Here is a 25,250-nt window from a genome sequence, read left to right on the forward strand (position 1 = left end):
CCCTTTGCATTTCTCTTTCTCTTTCTATTTTCTCTTTCTCTTTCCCTTTCTCTTTCTCTTTCCCTTTCTCTTTCTCTTTTTATTTTTCTTTTCCTTTTTCTTTTTCTTTTCCTTTTTCTTTTTCTCTTTCCTTCTTCCTTTTCTTCTTCTTCTTTATTTTTCTTCTTCTTTCTCTTATTTTTTTCTTCTTTCTTCTTTCTTCTTTCTTCCTCCTTCTTCCTTCTTTTTCTTCTTATTTTTCTCCTTTTTTTCTGTTTTATTTTTTCTTTCTCCCTTTTCTCTTTCCCTTTTTCTTTCTCTTTTTCTAGCAAGCAACCATCAAGCCTCCATCCCCAATACTGGCATGAAAGCAAAAAAAAAAAATCAGATCTCACCATCTGAACTTTCCACTCATTAAAGCCAGATCAAAGAACAAGAGGTGGTGAAACCTGAAGGCTGACAGCAGGACTCGATCAGGCAGGACATGTGCTCGCAGTCTGCCCTAGGACTGCCGGGCAGTGATTTCTGAGCCTCGCAGGAGACGAAAAATCCACCTGACGGCCCTGTGCATGAAAAGTATCTTTGTCCTTTAATTGGGAAGTCGGTCGCGCAGCCCAGCGAGCGCTAATCACCCTCTGGAGAGGGAAAGTTTAAAAGTTTCCGGCGAAAACACGGACTAGCTATTTTTGTTGCTAATCATTAACCGCTCATTAGAATAACGCCATTAACGGTTGCAGCACCGAATCCAACCATCCCCAGGTCCTGACACCGGGCACCCCCCACCCTCTCCAGAGCTCTGCAAGGGGGGTGTCCTGGGGAAGTGGGGCGAGATGTCTCGGGGAAGGTGGGGGAATGTCCTGGAGAAGTGTGTGTGTGGGGATCATAGAATCATAGAATGTCCTGAGTTGGAAGGGACCCCCAAGGATCATCGAGTCCAACTGCTGTCCCTGCACAGGACAACCCCACAGGTCACACCGTGGGTCTGAGGACGTTGTCCAGTCTCTTCTTGAACACTGTCAGGCCTGGGGCCGTGACACCTCCCTGGGGAGCCTGTTCCAGTGTCCAGCACCCTCTGGGTGAAGAACCTTTTCCTAATGTCCAACCTGAACCTCCCCTGGCACATCTTCCTGCCATTCCCTCGGGTTCTGTCACTGGTCACTAAAGAGAAGAGTTAACGCCTGCTCCTCCTCCTCCCCTTGTGAGGAAGCTGTAGACCTGGGTTGTCCCAGGGAGGGAGGGAGGGATGCCCCGGGAAAGGGGGGCATGCACTGGGAAAGAGGGAGAGATTTCCCGGGGAAGTGGGGGGAGATGCCCGGGGAAGGAGGGAGGGGTGTTCCGGGAAACATGGGGAGTGGATGTCCCAGGGAAGGACGGGGATGTGCCCCGGGGAGGGAGAGGCAGATGTCCCGGAGAAGGAGTGGAGGATGTCCCAGGGAAAGAGGGGAGTGATGTCCCAGGGAAGGGGTGGGGGGGTTGAGGATGTCCCAGTGAAGAAGGGGGAGGGATGTCCCGTTGAAGGAGCAGAGGATGCCCCGGCAAAGGAGTGGAGGATGTCCCGGGGAAGGGGACGGGATGCACCAGGGAAAGTGGGGGTGATGTCCCAGGGACGGGGGGGCGGGGAATGTCCCGGGGAAGGAGGGGATGATGTCCTGGGGAAACAGGTGGAGATGTCCCGGGGAAGGAGGGGATGATGTCCTGGGGAAGCAGGTGGAGATGTCCCGGGGAAGGAGGGGATGATGTCCTGGGGAAGCAGGTGGAGATGTCCCGGGGAAGGAGGGGATGATGTCCTGGGGAAGCAGGTGGAGATGTCCCGGGGAAGGAGGGGATGATGTCCTGGGGAAGCAGGTGGAGATGTCCCGGGGAAGGAGGGGATGATGTCCTGGGGAAGCAGGTGGAGATGTCCCGGGGAAGGAGGGGATGATGTCCTGGGGAAACAGGTGGAGATGTCCCAGGGAAGTGGGGGGAGATGTCCCGGGGAAGGAGGGTGAGATGCCCCGAGGAAGAGGGGTTGGATGTTCCGGAGAAGGTGGGACGGATGTCCCGAAGAAGCAGAGGCAGATGTCCCGGGGAAGCAGGGGGAGATGTCCTGGGGAAGAAGAGGCAGTTGTCCCGGCGAAGGAGGGGAGGATGTCCCGGGGCAGGGGAGGGGATGCACTGGGGAAAGTGGGGGTGATGTCCCAGGGACAGAGCGGGGGAATGTTCCGGGGAAGGAGGGTGGGATGTCCCGGGCAAGGAAGGGGGGATGTCCCAGGGAAGAGGCGGGGGAATATCCCAGGGACGGAGGGGGTGATGTCCCGTGGAAGGAGGGGGCGATGCTGCCGGGGCGGGGGTACCACCCCGTGCGCGGAGCCCCGCGGAGCCCCAGCCCTTCCCGCGGGGGGATCCGCGGGGCGCGGAGCTCTCCTCGCGGAGCCCTTTGTTATGCTAATCCGGGCTGACATCACGCCGCATATCAAAGCCGAGGAGGCCGCATATAAGGCGGCTCCACGGGCCGCCCCGCCAGAGCAGCCCCGGCCCCTCCGCGCCCGCGCAGCCCGGGCGGAGGTAAGCGGGGACCGAGACCCGGGATTGGGGGCGGGTTATGAGCTGCGGGAGCCCCTCGAAATGCCGAAGGTGCGAGGGAGAACGTGGCCAAAAGCAGGAGAGGGGAGACCAGGGAGGCTGCAGGGGAGAGGGGGAGACCCAAGGGGATGTAGGGAGAGGGGAGACTGGGCGGGGGGGATGTAGAGAGAGGAGGCTGGGAGGCTGCAAGGGAGAGGGGAGACTGGAGGAACGCAGGGAGAGGGGAGAGCGGGGGAGATGCAAGGAGAGAGGAGGCTTGGAGGCTGCAAGGGAGAGGGGAGACCCGGAGGGATACAGGGAGGGGAGAGACCGGGAGGTCGCAGGGAGAGGGAAGACCCAGGGGGTGCAGGAAGATGGGAGACTCGAACGCTACAAGAGAGAGGATGCAGCGGTACCCGAGACCCCGTGAGGTGCAGGAGAGAGGGTAGACTCGGAGGCTGCGAGGGAGAGGGGAGACTCAAGGGCTGCAAAGGGGGCGAATCGGGGGGTATAGAAAGACTTGAGACCCGGGGGCTGCAGGGGAGAGGGGAGATCCGAGAGCTGCAAGGGAAACCGGACACCTGGGGGCTGAAATGAGAGGGGAAACCCGGGGGCTAAAAGTGAGAGGGGAGATGGAGAAGGATATAGGGACATGTAATATCCGAGGGCTGTAAGGGACAGGGGAGACTCGGGGCTGCAAGCGTGAAGGGAGATACAGGGAGAGAAGAGACTGGGAGGCTGCAGAGTAGCGGGGACACCCAGGGGTTGCAATGGGGAGGAGAGATGCAGAGAGCTGCAAAGGAGAGAAGAGAGCCAGTAGTTGCAAGGGAGAGGGGGAGACCTGGGGGCTGCAAGCAGCCCCACCACTCCCCATTCCCCGTCGCTGCTCCCCATCCTCACTGCAGGTCATTTGGGGATGCGCCACCCCTAAAACAGGCGACTGCGCTCCCGGTGAGAGCTGCAGGCTGGCAGGGGGGTCAGGTGGATGTCTGTCCTTCTTGGAGGGGAAAGTTGGAAAAATGTGAGACGGATACTCACGCCTTATATATAGTTCATATTGCTTGTTCTCATCCCTGGGACTAGGCTCTCGGAGGTGTTGCATGGGACTGTTTTCTGCATGTAAGGCTGGGGCTGGCTGCAAACAGCCTCGGGGTGAAGAGAAAAGGGAGCTTTTGAGTTAAATACGGCTCCGGTTTTTAGGAGTCTGCAGGCCACTTGCTGCTGGTTTGATCAGTGACCCAGAGCTCTCCAGAGCTGTAAACATCACGTCTGCCCCAAAGAGTCTCCCTCCCCTCCCCTCCCCTTGCAAATTCCTCTTGCAAACATAACCTGTGCTGGACTGAGCGGAAAAAGGCATTATTACCTCCACAAATAACAGGGGTGTGATTGCAGGCCAAGCTTGCAGCTCTTGCAGTGGGGATGGGGGTCTTAGATAATTTCTATTCATTCCTGAGTGGGGGGAAAACCTCAAACTGTGATTTTTGGGGTTTTTTTAAAGGTAGGGTGAGAACAGAGGATGATGTTGTCTGGTCAGGGTTAGCGAGAGGGGTTTTAGACCATCTGAGACATTTTACACCCAACTCTTGTGTTGTTCGGCGGTTCACAGGAGGGAGATAAGGAGTCTGAAATATCTAAATGGACACTAAAAGGCATGGGCAGGATTAAGGGCTGAAGGTTTCCAGTGTGCTTGTGGAGGGCTGGGGTGGGGGGAGCAAAGAGTTTCCAAAGATTAAAAGATAGAGAAATACCCTGAAACAAGAAGTATAGCTGGATGCTCATGGGAGCGCTGCCTTCAAGCGACACATCAAACCCAAATCTGAGCAGGCATTAAAGAAAAACAACCCGTGGCGATGAAATCCTGCCTCCCTTGTAGTCAGTTGGAGTTTTGTCTCGGACTTCAAGGGAGCCGGGAACTCGCCCCTAGAGGTTATTAAAATCCTTTGTAATAACAGCACTTCTCTAGTAACCCTTTACACCAGGTTGGGACAGCCAAAAAACCAGCCTGAATGGAAAAATATGCTGCAGAAGGCAGAGAAAACACCTAGAAATATTCCTTCCCCCCCTGTAACCCAGTTGCTCCCCAAATGGGGGTATCAAGGCAGAAAGCTGCAGCTGGGACAGATCCAGAGCTGGGGATGAGGTGGGATGTGTTTTTTATGGGGTAAAGGGTTCCCCAAAGTGATGCTGACCACTCCAGTGATTCCCAGTCCCATCCCAGTCTCATCCCAAACCCCTTTGAGGGGGTGACACGGGGGGATGCGCGGTCACAACGTGGGGCTCTGAGACTCCAGAGGTGCAATGTGGCAGGCAGGTTTTTGTGTTTATTTTATTATTGGCTTTCTGGTGGGGTGGGAAACCACCACAAAGACCACAAGGAGCAGCCCGGAGCAGCGTTTGAAGTGAATAACTGAAGGGAAACCCATTTACTGCTATTAATACCGCTGCTAAAATAAGCAAGCTGTGCCCTGGAGACAGAGAGAAGCCCTCTAAGAATTTAAGTCCTGCACCTGGTTTGTTTATTTGTTTGGACTGAAGAAGAGGAAAAACAACAACAACAAAACCCCAAGGAGGTTTGGGGGAATCCTTGAGAGCTTTTGTCTCCTCCTGGCTGCTCCCCTGAAGTCAGAAATGTGATTTTATGTTTACGAAGTTGCAGCCCTTTTCCGTAAGCTCCAGGTGCCCGAAGACTTGGAAGAAGTGAGAGGCAGAGTTAATGAGGTGAGAAGGAAAGCAGAAGGGAAAGAGCAAAACACATTTGTTGCAACAGATCAGACCGAAACATCTGCAGGGCACGGGCACCTGCGTTAAGTCGGGAAACACAGTTTTTATAATTTGTCTTCTCTGCAGAAAAAAGAGGAGAAATTAAAAAAAGAAATCTGGAGACAAGGGAGAGATGAATAGCTGAAGATTTGGGCTCATCTAAAGATTTATCTTTTTTTCTTCTTCTTCTTTTTTTTTTTTTTTTTCCTCCTTCTCAAGCAGTTACACAAACCTTTTGGATAAGGGAGAAAAGAAAAAAAGTGAAGCAGCGAATGAAGTCTTGCCATATGCAGGGTTAAATGGAAACACACAATCAGACCATAACTCAGGGTGTAATTCAAGCCATACGGTTTGTCTGTCTGTTGACTCGAAAGGTTGTATCAAGGCTTGGCGAGGGAGGGGACTGAGAGGGGATAATCCAAACTTTTTTTTTTTTCGTGATTCATAAACCACTCCTTTGCAATTTGGATAATAGATCTTTCTCGCGACGACTCGCTAAACTTCAGAGTTAACTGTAGCTCGTGCTCTTTCTCTCCTTTCAGGTTGTTCATCTCCAAGGAGGAGCAAACACCCAAACTGCAGGGAAATACGTCGTGCAGAAAATTAGGAAAACTCCTTTATTATTATTTTTTTTTCCTTCGGAGAAGCTGATTTCCTTCAGCAAGTGGAGAAAATGAAGCCGAGCCTGCGATTTTTCTTAGCTGGTTTTCTGTCTTTGATTCTGCAGACGGGGCTTTGCTATGGCATAAAATGGATGTAAGTACCTGGCTATCTCTTTGCATTTTTAAAGTCTTTTGTAGGCATTGCTCGTCTCTTACCCTTTTTTTTTTTTTTTGCAACTGCTATTTGAGGCACACTGTAAAGCCATTTAAAGAGCAGCAAGCGCTGCATTTCTCTGGGCATTCATTGATTTCAAGTGTGTGTACTAGGGGCTTGTGCTAACAATATGTCTCCATCTTCTTTTCCAAAATATGCATGATTTAGGCTCGCTTTTTTCTTCTCCTCATTGATACTGAAGGAAAGACACACACTTGAGCGCTCACATGAGCCATTTAGTGAAGTTTCTAGCGTTAGCTCCTGCCACGCTGGGAAATTCTCCCACCGGGACCGCTGGTCGTGCTGAGTAGGAGCTGAGAGCAGGAGGGACGGCAACTAAGATAATGCCGCCAATCTCCAAACACAGGGGATGCTTGACAGATAACATGTTTTTTTTGCGGACCTTTTAACCTTTGGATTTTGCGAAGGGTGTTAAAAATGAGCCGGGGTTGGGGGGGGATGGTGGGGGAGAAGTGGGAGAGGAGGGTGAAGAAGTATCAGGGAGTGTGGTCAAGTCTGGATCCAGTTTCCTCGGAGGTAATGTCACTGCAAACAAAGTGAAAACATCGCTATCTCATTGCTTAAGCAAGCAATCAATTAGCTGCTTACTGCAAAATAAACAAACAAGCCCCTCCAACACCCATCTGGTTTCACGTCCTTGATGAGTGATCTGTCTTTTCTGAAGCGGTGTGCAAAATAAATAAGGGGATGTGGGCTGGCCTCAAATGAGCATCTTCCATAGAAGAAAAGGCACAATAAAACGCAATGCCATGGAGAGTCTGTTGTAGAGGGTATAGTGTGTAAAGATGAGGATTTTGGGGTTAGGTGAGGAAATTGAGATGGGAGGTTCCTTTTTTGTTCCTTCTTCTCTACTATGTCCAGTTCCCATTCCACTGTCCCAATCATTGTCACTTGAGGCTCTCTCCATGCCACCATGCTTTCTTAAATTTGGACATCTTCAAGTCAGATGTCTGGTTGGAGCCAGTGTTTTCATTGCCCTGCATGCAGTCATGGGAAAGAGGATCTTCTAGGTGGGGATTCACCTGCTCTGAAGAGAGACATCCAACAGAAACGTCAAGAGATGTTGTCCAGAGATGACATGGACTGCAAGGAGCTGGTAGAGATCACACATCCACCTTTTATATGCATAAAGAGAAGCAGAGGGAATCCCTCCACAGGGTGCTTAAATACACATGGTCAGGGAGGAATAGTCACCTACTTTAGAGCATCTTTCATTTGCTGTCTCCTTACTTCAAGTACCACCTTGGAAGTAGAGGAGAGTCAGGATCTGATTTGCTCTTCACCATCTCGGCTTTACACCTTTTAATAGCCACTACAACTAAATTACGTAGCCCAGCTATTTCTTTCTGACAGCTTCCTTGAGTATTTAGGTTCTCAGCTTTGCATACATCCAGCACCTTGCGCAGGGTGGGCATCTCCTCTCTGCAAGATATTTAGCAACGTTCCCATGGGCTGGCAGAACCTGGACTCATTTGCGACCTTTATTTCTATGCAGCACAGAAATAAAGCTGGTTTGTGGCACCCTGATTCAGCATCTTATAAGATGCTGACTTATATACTTGGTGTTAGGGTCCCACTTAAGCAAATCCTAAATCGTGAGTGAAGGGCTTGGCTTCCTTCAAAGGGCAGGGGCGAGATGAGCTTCAGAGGGAACCTGATATCACGGCGACAAGCCGTAGACAGGAAAAAAGGCTGGAAGGCAAGGCAAGGTCTCTAATAGCCTTGCTGGAAAAGCAGCTGTTGGTAAGTGGTTAAGCTGGTTGGTTTTGGGGATGGGGTGGGGGCAGAAGCAGTTGGGGGAAACACACTTTGGTTGCCGCTCCTCCCCTTCCCAGCAGACATATCCCCCCTATCGAAAAGCAAGTGGGGAAGATGAAAGCTGGGATTAAAGTGGCATTTGAAGCATGAACTGCAACCAGATGCGCTGCGGGGGCTCCTCTCACACCTGTTTAAAACCTGACGGAGACCTGCACTCCTTGTCCCAGGGCACTTGGCACAACTGGGGTGCTGCCAGCCATGATTTCTAAAAATTATGTGGGTTTTTTGTTATTGTTTTCATTTGCTGTTTCCCCTCCCTTCCACACCCTTGTTTTTCTATGGAAACATGGGCCAATTTCCCTTCCTTCCTCATCTCTCTTTTTCCCCACTGCAGCGGTGCTGCCTTCCTTGGTTCTAGGGGACCGTCCTCGGAAATTGCATGAGTAAACTCTTGGTGAACAGAAATCGATGGTACCAAATGCTGAGTAATACCTCAGAGCTGCAATCCCACTCCTGGACTCACACACTGGGTTTTGTACACCCAAACCTTCCCGTGCTAGTGGACGGAGAGGGGGAAAAAGAGGATGGGATGAAGAGGGAGGAAAGCGCTACGAGATGTTTTTGGTTGTTGTAGGCATGATGCCAGAGGCGAGCTTCAAAGAGGATTTGGGAGGGGAGGGCAGAAGATAAGGAGGTGGGTTTTGCCAGCCTGGCGTGCTGGGTTTGCAAGCTTGAGGAACAGGGAGCAACTGACATGAAAGGTGATAGGAAATTCAATTTTGATTCAGCGTGTGATGTAGTTATGGGGGAAGGGGAGAAGAAAAACACGCTTTTCAGCCATTTAGAACTTCCGTGTAATACAAATAACATCTGTAAATTAGGAAAAGTGGGAAGAAGTTAAAAGGGATCTATTTTTCTAATTTTATTTGGCTTATTTTTATGAGCTCTGTGGTCCAGACCTCCAGATGTTGCAAATCGGCACCATGCCCTTCCCTGCCATGGAGGTGTCAATCGCTGAGCATGCAGTGCGGTGCAGGGATGATCTGCATCTAAAAAACTTGCTCTTGCTGCTGGAGAAACTTCTTATTCTGGCCTCTTCCACCCAAATTCTAGCAAGCTGTTCAGGTGTAAAGCCAGGGTATGGACAGATCTTTTCAAGATCAGGGCTGCCATGGAGAAGCAGCCTTTCCATTCAATGCGTATGAGCCCCTGAGTCTTATTTTTGCATGCTGCTTTTTGCAAACACTTGCCTATCCTTAGAGTAGGGTTTGCTGGGGTTTTTTGGTTTTGTTTTTTGTTTGTTTGTTTGGTTTTTGGGGGTTTTTTGTTTGGTTGTTTTTTGTTTTTTCTTTTTTGTTGCTTTGTAGTTCTCAGTGCTTGTTTTGCATCACAGTGGCTGGAGAGTCAAAGCAGCTATCGGTTTAAATGCGAGATGTCTTAGGGCCAATGCATGTAGGAACTCTATCACCTTATCCTTCTCCTTTTGCACCCCCTTTAGCTTTCCTAGGGGCGGCTTGGGTTTGGCCAAGCAGGTTGCTGAAGCAACTTGTTTGAGTGGAGCTGAAAACCAGATGAGCACTAGAGGGAGCTGCAGCCAGATGTGCATGCTGCAGATGGCTGCAGATGTTGGGATGCGGCTTCCAAGGCACTTCTGCCTCTCTGGGTGTTGGCGTCTCCTCTGCCCAGGTGCCAAGACACAGGTTGGACTGTTCCTCTGTGTTGTCACCGCCAATGTGAGTGGTCACAAAGAGGCCAAATACAGCAAGTGGGTTTTTTTTTTGCATGGCTTGCGGGATCAGCCCATGATAGCAAGTGGTGGCATTAGGAATCCCATCATTTTTAAGTGGAGCTTGATCACTTTGGGAAGTCTCTGCCTGTCCCTCTTGTGGTGGCCTGGACATGCCCCATGGCCCTCTGGTGCCATCCTCAGCTAAGCACCATTCCCAGCTACAAGGTCAGCTTTGCTGCACGATTCCCGTGGTTAAATCACAGCCTTTTGGGAACAAAAGGTGGCTCAGACACGCATTTTGGTGAACCTGGGGTGTCCCCCAGCTCACCAACCCCAAGCAGCACCGCAGCCTTTCTGCAGCCAGCAGAAAGCAGGGGAGAAAATGGAAAGATTTTGTGCTTCCCAGCAGCTTCTGCTTCTCTCCTTCAACTAGGGGAGGGGGAGATGGGACACGGGAGCACGGGCGCCTGCGAGGAGACCGTCTGCCTGGCAAGGGGGCTGCTAGATGAGCTGCTGTGAAAAGACTGCAGGACGGGGACGGTGGGGGCGAGGAGAAGCCGGGAGGACACAACGGCTTTGAAGCTTTTTCTCTTCGCTCCGTAGGCAGCTCGGGAAATCTTGACAAAGCTCCACGGCCTTCCTCGGCGCTTGGCGAGCCAACTCGCCGCTGGCATCGACTTCAGTCGGGCTTGGGCTGGAAGTCAATGGCCTGGTGCCCACTACTGCCAGCGCTGGATTTGGCACCATATCTGAAAGCAGCTCTTATTTTAAGCTTTTACTTCAGGGTTGTTTTATTTCCCCTCCCCCCTCCCTCCAACTCCTCTCCGTCTTTCTCCTCTTTATTTCATTTTTTTTTTTACTGTAGAAATCCCTCTTCTCTGTTTTGAAAAGGCTTTGCAGAACCACTGAAAGCATTTACCAGGGGATGTGGTGGCTTTCCCAGTGTTTGTGGTCCCCAGGCCAGGGCTGATGCAAGGCAGGGTGGCAAGGACATGGGCTGCCTCTGACTACCAGGAACTTACACAAGGTTATTATAACAACCCTGTGAGCCTCTTCTAGTTGAAAATCTGGGAAAATCAGGCTCCTGCAGATAAAAAAACGTTCAATGAGATCAAATGCAAAAAGTCCCCAATCGCTGCCTCTCTTCAGTAAAGTTTACCGCACGCTTCGCTCTCCACAGCCATGTAATTTCATCTAAATCTTTTTGTTTCACACAAATCCCTGGAAGATTAAGTGGTTTAAGAACAGGCGTAAAAACAAGGGTGCGTTCATGAAAAAACCAAGCAGATAATTTGGAGCAAAAGTTCATGGTTTCACCAACAGTCCCTCTGTGAGACCTTCTTGGGTAACATCACACAAGGGATGATGGGGAGATGCCTTCAAGAGAGCCCACATCAGACAGAGAGGAGAACCTTCTACCCTTCTAGGCTGTTTTACAGGGCACCAATGCTGAAACACTCAATTCAATGAGTTTTTCTCCTTTTGGCTTGACCAGGAGCAGTGTCCAATGCACAGTGCTCCTTGTAAACCAAACCATGTCTGCTCAGATCTGAAGGTAATTCTTCCAAGCTGTTGCTCCTATGAATAGTCTTCTCATGAAGCCCAGATCTGCAGGCATGAGCCCATACCTCTCAAAGGACCTAACACTGTAGAGCATTCATGTTTTCAAATGAATTTATTAACTGCCTGAGATAATTAAAAGAGTAAACGAAAGTCATGATCCATCTGTGCATCATATTTCCCCTGTAATTACGTTTATGGTTTTCTGTCAGTATCCATAACTTCAATTGAAAGCCCTGCTATGCTATATATAAAGCAGGAGATGTTTGGTTTGGGGCCTGTTTATTTAAAGGGATGGGTCAAATTTGTGTGTTAAAAAAAAAAACAAAACCAAAACAAAAACAAAGAAAAAACCCCAAACAAACCAAAAAAAACCAACCACCCCTCACTTGTCCCCAGATTTCTGGAGAACGAAGGATGGGGAAGGGGAGTCAAGGGAGGAGAGCGCAATGTTAGCAGGAAGAAACATTGAAAAGCAGCATTTATGGGAGAGCAGCAGGTAAAATCTCCACGTGCTGCTTCTTGGATGAAGAGTGTGAGTCCAAAGAAAGATGTTTATCAGGGTTTTTTTACCAGACTGATGGCTAAAAGTTGTTCTTCCCTGAGGGCTGCTTTGTTCAGGCTGGCTGTTTCCCCTCCCAGTGCTGGTGGTCAATGGAGACTGGGTAGAGATGGGGTAGAGACCCACCACCAAATCCCACCATAGACAAGGCTCTTCTGGGGAAGGTGATTTCCTTTCCACTGCCCCATGAATGGACTTTGTTCCCCGACAATGTCCTTTGCAGGTGGTGGGCATCCCTCCCTGGTTCCACCAGAATTTGGGGAGCAGGGAGGGTTGGTGCCTTTCCATGGAGAGAGTTTGAAGCGACAAGGAGTGGAGAAGGCATTTCTGAATGTAGGACAGAGACTGAGCAAACCTGGGCTGTCAGGGCATGGACTAAATGACCTAATAGGCCTCTCACATTCCTGATCTGTGATTTATAAATGCACTTTTCGGTCTCGGCAAGCAACTCCAGTAACTGTGAGTTTTCTTTTCCATCCCCATTACCTTTTACTTTTTCCTCCCGACACTTGGAGATGTTTCCAATTATAGGTTCTCACCAGCAAAGGCATGAAGTTCAGGCCTGGGAGATGTTCAGAAAACACCTTCCTGCGTCTTGCTTTTTTATTCTTGGCGGGTTCCCTGGAGCTCGGCTCATTCGATGAGAAACAGCCATTGCTGCCATTTACTGAGTTTGTCTCCCCAACAGGGCCATGGTCCTTCCTCTCTTGACCGTCTGTCAGATATTTTCCCCTCTTCCATGAAGCAAATTTCTTTCTTGTTGCATTATAAATCTGCTTCTCTAATGGAGATCATTCCAGGCTATCTGTAATAATATGATCTCATTGTATCACATTCCCTTTTTTCACAATGGGAATAAGTTTCAGTCTGAATTCAGCTCTCATCCCAACTTGTAGGTGGTTATTTCTGCTGTTTCTGACTTACCTGTAAGCATGAGATGCAGGTGTTTCAGTGTAGGCTTCCAGGTCCTTGAAAGATGCTGAAGACCAGGATTAGGAAATGTGGTACAGGATGTAGGAGATACATGCATCATTCTGGAGGGCCAGGTGAAACATCCCAAGCTCTCCAAAGTGTCACTTGGCACCTCTCATTAGAAAATTGAGAGTATTCCTCATTTGCCTGAAGCTCAGGCTGTGGAGCTCTCTCATTTCATCTGCCTCCTTATTTTGCTGCTGAGACATACTGTGCTGGAGTATTTATCATTTTCACTCTATTGGTGATGAGGTGCTTTGGCATCTTGCCCGATTTGCACTTCAACCCGTTCCTAAGAGTTGCTGATAGGCTTTCTGGGATAAGTTTTCATAGGTTTCTGGTGCCAAGTGCTAGGGGTTGGATTCATCTCACCCAACTCTGTGCTTATACAGTCCAGATGCCTGCATCTGAGCTCAGTACCTGGGTTCCCTCTATAGCCAGAGCAGAAAATGAGAACTCCTATGGCATGAGTCACCTTATCCTGCTGTAGATCTTAAAAACACATGAGGTTAATTACTCTCTAGACATGGCTTTTTCTTTCCATGGGCTGAGGAAGGACCACCATGAGGTCCACACTGTAGAGGTTTGCAGTCAGGTGGCATTCATACCGTCCCAAGACTCATGCTTCCACCTTCAGGGATATAATATATCTGAGATACGTGAGCACCCAGAGTATCTCCAACAGGTTTTGTCTCCGTCAACTCATGTCCAGTGCTGGTTCACATCTAAGGCAGGGTATGTTGCCTCCTGGAGATGCTCTTCTCCAGACAAGGACAACAAGCCTGACAGTGTTCAAGAAGAGACTGGATGATGTCCTCAGACACATGGTGTGAACTGTGGGGTTGTCCTGTGCAGGGACAGGAGTTGGACTCGAAGATCCTTGTGGGTCCCTTCCAACTCAGGATATTCTATGATTCTATGAACAGTGTGCAAGGGACAGAGATGAACAACAGGGCAGAGTTTCAGACCATTAAATACTCCACTTCTTCCTTTCCCTTGAAATTCATTGGCGAAAAGTTCTGTTCACTGTATATTTAATGGACCTCTTTAAATATATGTATGATGTATATATTTATATAGCTAGCAGAGTGGTGGTTTCCCTTCCAAGTTTGCCACTGATTATCTGGTGTCAGAAATGCCAAACTCCAGCAGCTTGGGAATTTGTCAGTACAGACCTGCTCAGCCCTAGCAAGGATGGTAGCTTTTCCCTGCTGGAAGAGGAGTTGGGCTTAGCAGTTATGCAGAACCCGGAGAGAACTCCAACATACACAGCAGCTGGTTCAAGCCAACCCTGAGGGAGCTGGTGGAACATAGATGTGTTTTCCTGAAAGTCAGAGATCAGAGCTAATACCGCCCCCCCCATCTTGGTTAGGGCTCAATTTTAGCTCCGTTTCCATCCCATTTAACTTCTGAAGGACGTGGATGTTACAGTAATAAAGTGAAATGCTCCCAGAAATGTGTCTGCTAATAAGCCAAACTAACCAAGATGGCTTAGGATGAAACTGAAAGGCAACACGTTTAACAAGGAGAGAAGGAAATATGTGTTAAGGCAGTTGTGGTGCCAGGATTAGATGCCAGTTACTGATGCAGCCAGCTAGAAAGTTGTTTTATAGGAATGAATAACATTTATGACTGCCCTAAGCAGGTCATAAAGACACAAAGAGAGTTACACACCAGGCTTCTGCTGATCGCTGTGGGTGCTTAAGAAAGAAGAGCACAGCCCTGTGCGACGCATGGCAGCATTTGCTTTTTTCTTTTTTACCTGGAAACGTTGGCAATTGCACACTAGAAAAATCAATGAGGTTTTTGGGATGTTGTTGGTTTATTCTGTGGATACAAATGTGCTGGTGCTAGTGGATCCCCTCTCAGTTCTGACCATGATATTCTCTTTGCATATAGTCTCATTGTATTTCTGCTCTACATTTTTGGAAACTACAGAGACAGACTTATCTACGTGCAACAGTGATGGAATTGGTGGAGGCCCTTGGTGTTAACTCTAAGAGAAAGCATCTATTTTGCAAGCTTGGTGGCTTTTCCCTAGGCTTTGCACGGGATTTTTTTTCCATAATTGATTACATGACATTTAGCATAATCCCTAGAGAGTGTATGAGACAGATGCTGAATGCAAAACACTGATAACAGCAACTTTACTTTTTTTTTTTTTTTTTTTTCTTTCCTGAATACCGCAGTCTTGGAAAATCCAGCTTTCTGTTATCACGGAATTGATGGGTCATTTTTCACTCTGTTGGGATGTCCATCCTCTTCATTCTTCAGCAAAAAACCCCTCTCCATAAGGATTTACACATTCAGTCAACTTGGCATGTGCCCCAGGATCTTTGTCCAGGCTCCCCTAGATGATGGAGAGAAATGTACACTTCTAGAGCGTGTTTCTTCCCACATATCTTAAACATCTACTTTAGATGAGATAAATCACTCTTAAAAGTTGACCATATCTCTCACCAGCCTAAAGTAAGCTCTTATTTTCAGGTAGCTAAAATTAAGATGAACATGTGCCAAAGTACCGGAGGTAGTGGAGGAATTAAGATTGACCTGAAGACTAAATTTTTGCTGGTTTTAATGCCTTTTTGCATGTGCTTGTCTCCTCAGAGCTCTGTCCAAGACTCCTTCGGCTTTGGCCCTGAATCAAACACAGCACTGCAAGCAGCTTGAAGGCTTGGTGGTTTCCCAGGTGCAGCTGTGCCGCAGCAACCTGGAGCTAATGCAGACCATCATCCAGGCAGCACGGGAAGTGATAAAGACCTGTCGTAAAACTTTCTCAGACATGCGGTGGAACTGCTCTTCCATTGAGCTGGCTCCTAACTACCTGCTGGACTTAGAGAGAGGTAAACAGCACTACTGGTTCAGCCGGGGACATGAGTGAGTAGAGTCAGCGGGAGGTGTGTGTGTGTGCTGGGGCTGGGAAGGGTTGTGCTGCCAGGAGACTTGTGAAGGGACTACATAGAATCGTACAATAGTTTGGGTTAGAAGAGACCTTCAAAGCTCATCCAGTGCCCCCCCTGCCATGAGCAGGGACATCTGCACCAGCTCAGGTTGCTCAGAGCCCCGTCCAGCCTGGCCTGGGATGTCTCCAGGGATGGGGCATCCACCACCTCTCTGGCCAACCTGGGACAGGCTCTCACCACCCTCATCGTAAAACATTTCTTCTTCATGTCTGGCCTGAATCTCCCTCCTTTAGTTTAAAACCATCACCCCTTCTCCTATCGCAACAGGCCCTACTCAAAAGTCTGTCCCTATCTTTCTCATAGTCCCCTTTTAAGTCCAGAAAGGCCACACTAAGGTCTCCTCAGAGCTTCTCTTCTCCAGCTGAACAGCCCAGCTCTCTCAGCCTGTCCTCCCAGCAGAGCTGTTCCAGCCTCGGGTCATTTCTGGGGCTCCTCTGGCCCCTCTCCAGCAGCTCCATGTGTGTCCTGTGCTGAGGACCCAGAGCTGGCCCAGCACTGCAGGGGGGTCTCACAGAGCGGAGCAGAGGGGCAGAATCCCCTCCCTCCACCTGCTGCTCACGCTGCTGGGGATGCAGCCCAGGACACGGGTGGATTTCTGGGCTGCAAGCACACATTGCTGGCTCATCCACCAGTCTTTAATTCACCAGCATCTCCAAGTCCTTCTCCACAGGGCTATTCTCCATCCCTTCATCTTCCAGCCTGATACATAGCCTAGTTTTCCTGTTCTCTGAGACCATGTTCATCATTATGGTGCCAGTCATGCTGAGGAGCTCTCAAGTCCAACACCTGGTCTCCCACTTAAATCATGCCTCCAATCTGGTCTGCTCATCCCACTGGAAGTTATGGTGCGCTTGCTCGCAGCCATGGAGCTGCTGTTCAGAGCCTCCAGACTTGTCAACCAGCCTGTGCTATGCGTGAAGCTGTGCAGTCAGCTCTTCTATGGGTCAGAGCATCCTTGCACACTTGTGCTGCAGCTCTATGGCCTCCCACCACCTCCCCCAGCTCCATGAGTACCCCCTCCATGACCTGCTGGCAAGCAGCAGCCAGCACAAGGGTAAAAAGAGATAGAAGAGTCCATGGGTGTGCTTCTTCATGTGCTCCAAGAGCAGACCACACCACAATGGGCAAGTTGTGTAAATCTGTGTGTGTCTTTGCCCTGTTGGGATGTTGCCTCATGTTGAAGAGCTCACTTAGGGAATGTATTCCAAGCTGGTGAGGCCATAAGAGGTCTCAGCTGCAGAGAGTTGGTGTGTTTGCTGTTCCGTGGAGTACAGATTATGTGGGTCTCTTTTTGGGGAGCATTCAGCTGTCCTAGGAGGCTGAGCTGGAGTTCTTGTCTCTTCCAGGCACAAGGGAGTCAGCATTTGTGTATGCCCTTTCTGCTGCTGCCATCAGCCACACCATTGCCAGAGCCTGCACCACCGGGGACCTCCCTGGCTGTTCCTGTGGTCCCATCCCAGGTGAGACACCTGGACCTGGGTATCGATGGGGAGGATGTGCAGACAACCTCAACTATGGTCTTATCATGGGGTCCAAATTTTCAGATGCTCCCATGAAGATGAAAAAATCAGGATCACAAGCCAATAAACTGATGCATCTACACAACAGTGAAGTAGGGAGACAGGTAACAAATCCACAAGAGTTATTGTACTTATACAATCATCTGTAGTGGTTGGTCGCTCTGTGAGGTTCAGTGTCTCTATCAGCTAGTGAAAGGAGCAGGTTTCTCCCAGATTGCTCTGAACTCCTTTGGCCTGCTGAAGACCGTGGCTCTATAACTCACGCTGGGACTCGGGAGGTCCTGAACACTATTGTTACTCCTATATAACCGCGGGTGGGATGTCTCACTGCCACCCTTTCCACAGCCAAGGATGGCTCTGGCTTGCTTACCCCAGGAGCTGTGGTGGGGATGGGTCCCGTCGTGCTCTGCCAAGGGCGTTGCACAGACGAAATGCTGTGCGAGCGTGGAGGAATTATCTGCCAGATGTGTCTGGCAGCAGCTGCCCCCCAGCCATCCCTGCAGCCAGGAGGGCTGATTTTTCCTTTTCAAACTACTTTTCTAGTGATGATTCCCATATCTGGCAGAAGCTGCTTTTAACAGCTTGCATCTAGTGGAGGGATAATACTTACCATGTGCCGTGCTTGGTGCACACAGAGGTGCAAATCCCCATTGCACCTGGAGAAACGGGTGGCGGACTGTAAAGCTGAGCCCTGCACCCACCTCTGGGGCTGCAGGGGTTCCCTAGGCTGGTCCTACCACACAGCTTAGTCCTGCCAGGGCTGCCTGTGCTTGGGCGCTGGAGCAGATACAACTCGGAGCGTGTTGAGCAAATTGGCAGCTTACTGTGTAGCTACAGGCTGAACTCACCTTTGCAGAGCACAACCACGCTGAACTTGCCTCTCCTGGGTGTTTTTCTCCACCATTCCCACTCTATTTCTTTTTTATTATTGTTATTATTTTCGTAATGTCCTGAGTTTTTATTTTAATTGCAATGGGCAAAGTTTTGTTTGGGATGTAGCATTGCCATGGCTGGTGCATTCACCCCTTCCTGGCAGCATCCTGCCATGTCCTTCAGAAATCAGAGTAGTGCAGAACCAAAGTAAAAGGCTCTTTTGGCCCCATGGCCAACAGAAAGGCAAGGTGAGGGTACCCTGAATTTGTCAGAGCCTTGACATCCCTGTTACCTAAAGCCCAAAGCTGCTAGAGGCAGACATGGATGTTAATTATCTATTTATGGATTGCTTTGATTTTCAGCTCCTTAGGAATTCAGGGGGTCGAAATGGAGCCCTGTGTAGACATCTGATCGAAATTCAAAATACTCTTGTGTCTGCTGAGTTCCAAGATGCCTTGGTGAAAGTAGTCCTGGGCTGATAGCGATCACCAAGGAGCTGTGGGATCTCATTCCCTTTGTACAGCAGCTACTCTAGAGTGACCGAGCAGAAATCAGAGCAGCAGTCCTTTTCTATAGCAGTCCCTGCTTAAAAAGTGCCTTTTTTAGCAAGTTTGTGGAATGTTTGAAGGAAAGAGAAGGGCATTTCCTAACTCCTGCATTCCTTTTTGCAGGTCTTGAAAGCCTCTCTTGAAATGAAATGTAAGTGCCATGGAGTTTCTGGGTCATGCTCTATCAAGACCTGTTGGAAAGGCCTTCAAGAGCTGCGAGACATTGCATTGGACCTCAAAAACAAGTATTTATCAGCCACCAAGGTCGTTCACCGGCCCATGGGCACACGCAAATACCTCGTGCCAAAGGATATTGATATCAGGCCGGTTAAAGAGACAGAGCTGATTTACCTGCAGAGCTCGCCCGATTTCTGCATGAAGAACGAGAAAGTGGGGTCACACGGGACACAGGACAGGTGAGGGTTTCTGCAGCGAGTGCTGGCTACACTCTGAGCTCTAAAGAGAGAAGGGGAAGAGGGGAACACGTATGAATAAGAGGCAAATAATTCGTGACGTAGCACATGCAGGTAAAGGATGTCTCTAATATATGGTATTGTCCACAGACGCTCAAGTCTGTTAGGGGTGGTTGTGTCCAAGACAAGGCTGCAGGCGCTTTTTGCATTGTATAGGCAGGACCAAGATACCTTTTGAATTTCCCTAGGCAACTCACCTCTTCAGGAACTTGTAATGATCAAGCAGCTGCTTTTTACTGTCTTGAGTCTCTCTAAGTCACTTCTTGCAGTCACTGCTGATGTGATGAGTTGTTATTCTACTTTAACTCTCCTCTAAGTAGACAAGTGTTAACCCAATTCGGACCAGTGTTCCCAGGCAGCCTTAAAAAAGCCCTGTAAATTACAAAGGTAAATTTTTAGAATTTTTCTTCCACTGCGTTTTAAAAATCCAGGTGTGTTTGTCTTGCTCATGTCTCTGCAGAGGAATTTCTTCATCCCCTTAATATTTGTGATTCGAGGTCATCATACCCAAACCTCCACTGGGCACAGTGCTGTCCCTTTCAGAGGCAACAGACGTGCTTATCTCTTCCTGGGACCTGTTTAATTCCCTCCAAGACAAACTAATTCCACGTTTCAGCAGTCTGAGCATCTCTAGGTGGGCAGCTGACCCTTCAACAACCAAATAATTGTGTATTTCCAGAATTTTGCTGCATTTCCAGATTTTTTGTTAGGTGGTTACAAAGGCTGGATTTACAGATCTGTCATTAGTTGCTATCTGCTGTCTTGGCTTTCTTCAGATAGTTCTCATAATTCTTCTTTGCTCTTTGTGTTATTTTGTGGTGGAGACGCAATCAAGTTGCAAGATGCATGCATCTACACTATTGCGGAATGTCTCCAACTCCAACTCTTGTTGGGTGTAGTGGTCTTCCCATTGTGTATTGAAAAGTTCAATGAGTGAAGGTTTTGCTGTGACAGAAATGAAGTAAATGATCCAAATGCAGAAAAGGTACATCCTTTTTGGATTCCTTTGATTCATAGGAAGTGCTTCATGAGGGGACTTTAGAAAATATCCTTTGGCAGTGGCCATTTAATCTGTAACCTCAACTCTGTAGACAATATATCTGTATTTAACTGGTGGTTCTGATCAGGAGATGATGACAGTTGAGTGAGGCAAGCATGTCCTTTTTGTCCTCTGATATTTTGTAGCAGTTACAGTTTTGTATCCTCCATTAGGACCAAAACCAGTGGTTGGTCTGCTCTACAACAGTGTTCATCTAGCAGCTCTGTGGTGGGAACACTAGGCAGACGTGCATTGCTGGCCCACCAGTGGAGCAGTAATTAGCAAGTGAAGATGTTTATGGATCACTGAGGACTGTAGGGAAAAAGAATGCATTGAATCTGGTTTCTGAGGGAAAATGTCATCTGAGTGGAAGCAAAGTTTTGTGGATTTGTATGGATTTTGACAAATTTGTGTCCTGAAAAAGAAATCTTTGTTTTTGTCATTCTGCTTTGCAATGAAAAAATTGTGGAGGTTATTTGAAGATTAGTTTTATAGGAATTGCATGAAATTAACAGGATGTGTCAAAGCCAAACTGAATTCATTACAGATTTGCCAAGTAAAACGTTTTCCCAGTGCTGAAATCCTTTTAAGGAGGAGGGAGGCGTCTTCTTCTTCTTCATCTAATTTCATTTTGCAGCAGATTTGGCCTTTTTATCCCAGCAAAGGATGAAAAATATGTCAAGGTCTTAAATGATTTTTCTTTTTTTTTTTCTACGAAGAATAAGAAAATGTATATTGCAGGTGTCCGTTTATCCCGATCTGGGTGACAGTGGTGATTGTGAGCCTGCCGGGCGAGAGTCCAGGGGAAGTAAGATTGAGTGAGGATTTAGAGAACCAAGATATTAAGGCAGGAGGGGATGAGTTTCAAAAGGAACCTGTAAAGAAATACTCCTTATTCTCAGATGTGAGAGATAGTGATGGCAGTGGGAGGGGAGGATGGTGAGATAGTCCCATGTTGAGCTGCAGGCACCTCTTAGGACAAGTTTTAAGGTCATGTGTAGTTACAGTCATGTTCATCAAAATCCATCTACCAGCTCTTGAGAAGATGCCTGGTGTCTCAAAATTGGCAGGTGTAACGCAATCCATAGAAGCCACTTTTCTGCATTAAATTAGCAGAGGAAATAAGTGTAAAATGCACATAATGTGTCTGCAGATTGGTCAGTTCTTCCTGGTGGGATCCTCCTCCTATGGATGCTTTTTTACCTTCTCAATTTTTCTCTCCCGGAGAGGACATCTAAATGTATTTTAAATGTGGTGGCTCTGTTCCAGCTGGCTGCAGGGCTGCAGAGATAGCGGCTAATGACAGGGATGAGGGAGAAGGAGCACAAAAGGGATGCTGTTAGAGAGAGCAGGGAAGAATGTTGTTCGGTAAAGATGTAAAAACACTCACATGAAAATAGCCCAAACAGGTTTTTATTTTATAAGTCAAGTCCCGGAGGCATCTTAATGTTTTATCCTTATGCACATCAACATTTTCTGGGGGGAGATCCCATTGTTTCCTACTAAGCTAATTTTTAGGGTCTTTTATGGCAAATGCAATCAAAAAGGGATTTTTCTTGGTGGTCCCTCAGTTCATTTTTTCTCTTCTCCCACCGCCTGCCTATTCTCTTTTTGGCTTTTTTATAGCCATGACGATGGGTGCAGGGGTCAGCCCATGGAATGTTACAGTGCAGACCTCTCTCACCATGCTCCAGAAGACCTTGATATGGACACCTTCAACAGCTTTCCAGACCACTTTATACCTCCAATGTGGGGCAGACAGGAGGAGGCCCCATTAACAACCCCTTTTATCATAGAGTCATAGAATAGTTTGGGTTGAAGGGCCCTTCCAGCTCCCCCAGTGCCCCCCCTGCCATGAGCAGGGACATCTGCACCAGCTCAGGTTGCTCAGAGCCCCGTCCAGCCTGGCCTGGGATGTCTCCAGGGATGGTTCAGCCACCACCTCTCTGGCCAACCTGGGACAGGGTCTCATCACCCTCAGTGTAAAATATTTCTTCCTTATGTCTGGCCTGAATCTCCCCTCTTTTAGTTTTAAACAATTACCCCTTGTCCTATCACAACAGGCCCTGCTCAAAAGTCTGTCCCCATCTTTCTTCTCGGCCCCTTTTAAGCACAGAAAGGCCACAATAAGGTCTCCCTGGAGCTTCTCTTCTCCAGCTGAACACCCCAGCTCTCTCAGCCTGTCCTCCCAGCAGAGCTGTTCCAGCCTCAGATCATTTCTGGGGCTCCTCTGGCCCATCTCCCACAGATCCATGTCTTTTCCCTGTTACTGGATTTAAAAGTTCCGTTTGCTGCATTTTTCTTACAGAAAATGAGTAGTTCTGCATCATATGGAGAAAAAGTCCTTTTCTCCCTCCCTCTGCCCCAGGTCTGGTGCTCACTCAGAGCACGCTGGAAGCAGGACAGAGGTTGATGGCTCAGTTGCAACACCTTGGACATATTGAATTTCAGTGTATGCTGTAGGGAAAAATCCTGCACTAGCAGGTGGGTGGAAGGGATAATCTAATCGGTGGCTTCCATCTCTCTAATTAAGCCTCACGTTATGTGGACTTACTGTGTGTTTTTCAGGCAGGAAAGGGAATTGAATTACCTTGTAGTGGAACTGCATGAAAATCCACGTGGAAAATGTGCATTCCGTTACTCAAATGCCTTTTAGAGCTCTTATCTGAAAGGATTTCAAAGCCTTGTTTTGCACAAGCCTGAAATGTTTTCTGAGACAACTCAGCCTTCCTCATTTTCATGTTGAAATTAGAAATTGGGAATTTGCATGCCTCCAAGAGCTTGGGGTGTATCCTGATTTCAAAGCCAGGGAGCTGAACCTGAACCTGAGATTTGAAGCCTCTTTGAAGTGCTCAAAATCTGATTAAGGAGCTGAGTTTTGCAACCATTGTTCAAACCTCCAGCAAACAGGTTTGTCGCAACCTCAGCCTTTATCGACTGCAGCCAAACTCCATGTGCTTGTATGTCACCATCACACTTCCACAGACAATAAAAAATGTTCTGGGGAAAAATCTGAAGAAGTTGATCTGTGGTGCAGCAAGGGGATTGCACAAATTTCAATACAACAAATTAACCACTAGGAAAAACTGCATGTGTTCCCATTTCAGAGCTTTCTTGGACAGAAGCACCATACAACTCATCCTTTAAAAAGGTAGTTCAGTTTCTTCTGCCTGAGAAATTTATTATAGCAGCTTTGAGTAAATGATAAATAATAGCGGATTATAAAATTGAGATGTCTTTTGTGAGAAAAGAAGCATAAGCATTAACCTTCTTTATCAGTAGTGTGTAGTATATCATATTTCAAAGGCTTTTTAAGGTCCCTTAAGGAATTCAAGGAAAGGGAAATTCTGCCATGCATGCAAAAACCTCCAGTTCCTGAAGCCTCGTAGAGATAATTGTGCTGTTTATTACTGACCTTTCCCAGAGCAGTCATGGAGCCAAGAGAAATCTTCTCCCTCCTTGCTGAAGATGGGAAGGAGCTCTCTTAATGCTGCAGAAATCCACCACTCCTTAGCTGACACACTTTGGCAAAGAACGTGGCCATTCTGTGGTGGTTGCTCATTGCTCACGTATTCGTTCTTTTTTTGCAATAAAAAATATTAGTCTTAAGTGTCTCCCAGGGTGTCTTAGGCTGTTATGTTTTCTTGGATAGGAACATGTATGAAGTTGTCTGAGCACACATCTCTTTCTCGGTGGTGACTGCAAAGACTTGGTGGCTGGTGGTTACCTCTATTGGTATCTTGGTTGTCCAAACAGATGCATTGATCAAACTCTGCAAAAAAAAAAGGATGGAGTGGTTTTCCACGTTCAGTGACAGCCCTTGTTTTTGGTACCACTTGTCTCCTGCCACCCTGAAAATATGCTTTGCTTGCATGGTTATGTGGGCCATGACATTTCTTAACATTCATGCTTGTACAGCAAAGATTGGTAGTTATGGGTAGACAACAGCATTTGGTGGTGGTTTTTCATTATGTCTTGGTTTAGTTTCTGTTAGCGAGGGCACAAGAAGCAACATGATGAACTCTGGCTTTCACTTGGTTATAATGTGTATGGTGATTTAGTAATTTTTGGAACTGTTATCAGATGTACCACGCTTTTTCATGGGATCCAACAAATGATGACTAACAAATAGCAAATAATTATTCTGTGAGTACCCCAGAAGTTCAAACTGAAGGAAAGTCAAGAAAATTGTGGCTTTCTGTTTCTCTCACCTGCAGTGGAGGAACTTTCCTAGGGCAATGTGCCTGTAGCTGGTGCCCATTTGGGCAGTTGGTCCAGCTGTGATTTCGTGGGCTTTTTCTCAGTTCATCCCTGGAGAAGTTTGAGTCCTTCTCACTTTGAGAGACCTGGATTTGTCCATAAAGTTTCCTGACCAGATTTGTGAATAATACATTTCTTGGTGGAAAGAGTGATTTCACACAGTAAAATTGTAGCAGATATTGAATTCAGACAATAAAAAATACGTACTTAGTCCCTCTGCATCAAAACATTCTTGGAGTTAAGGAACATCAGTGTTGGGAATTACTTTCCATGAAGCCTGATCTTTTTAGGAGCGAGACTGAACTGAGACCACCTGAGCTGATCCTGAAGATGTTTGTCTACTCTGGCCTTACACACAGTTGCCCTAAACAACTTTTTCCAGAGCTTTCCTATCCTCAGAATTATGTTTTTCTTAATCTAAATTCACCTCTGTATTTTTTTCTTTTATTTTTTTTTTCCAAATCAAACTGGTCGTTTCTTTTCCTCTTTTCTCTGAATATAAAGAACATTTCTTCTCTTTCCCTTTTGCAATGATCTTTTATAGATGGGACGACAGTTCTTCTTACGAACTTCTCTAAATTGGTTCCTTCAAGCTTTTCTATTTTCTGAACTGCTCCTCTGGCTCTCCTGGGAACATTCCCACATGTATCTGGATCTTTCTCGAAGTGTGTTGCTTACTTTGCATTTTAATCCACTCTCACAAAATGTTCTCAGCTACTTTTGCTCCAGCATTTTCCACAAATGTTTAGGCTCACTCTCTACTCCTTATTAATGAAAATACAGGCTGATTCCAGGGTCTCCCTTGACATCTTCTTGCTGACATGTACTATTGATAACGCTCTTTCGTACAGTTGTTCAGTGTCAGTCTCTAGTTGT

At 47.7% G+C, this 25,250-nt stretch overlaps 1 protein-coding gene across 1 annotated transcript in view; it reads left to right on the plus strand.

Moving 5' to 3' along the window:
• The first annotated feature begins 2,291 nt into the window (after window positions 1-2,291).
• Window positions 2,292-25,250, plus strand: part of WNT11 (Wnt family member 11) — a 31,117-nt gene continuing 8,158 nt past the window's right edge. The window contains 7 exon segments of the mRNA XM_065647316.1: window positions 2,292-2,321; window positions 2,323-2,523; window positions 5,823-5,892; window positions 5,895-6,036; window positions 15,306-15,541; window positions 17,008-17,285; window positions 18,726-19,018. Coding sequence (XP_065503388.1) covers window positions 2,292-2,321; window positions 2,323-2,523; window positions 5,823-5,892; window positions 5,895-6,036; window positions 15,306-15,541; window positions 17,008-17,285; window positions 18,726-19,018 — 1,250 coding nt within the window.

This window comes from Caloenas nicobarica, chromosome 1, assembly GCF_036013445.1.
Source record: "Caloenas nicobarica isolate bCalNic1 chromosome 1, bCalNic1.hap1, whole genome shotgun sequence".
Classification (NCBI taxonomy): Eukaryota; Metazoa; Chordata; class Aves; order Columbiformes; family Columbidae; genus Caloenas; species Caloenas nicobarica.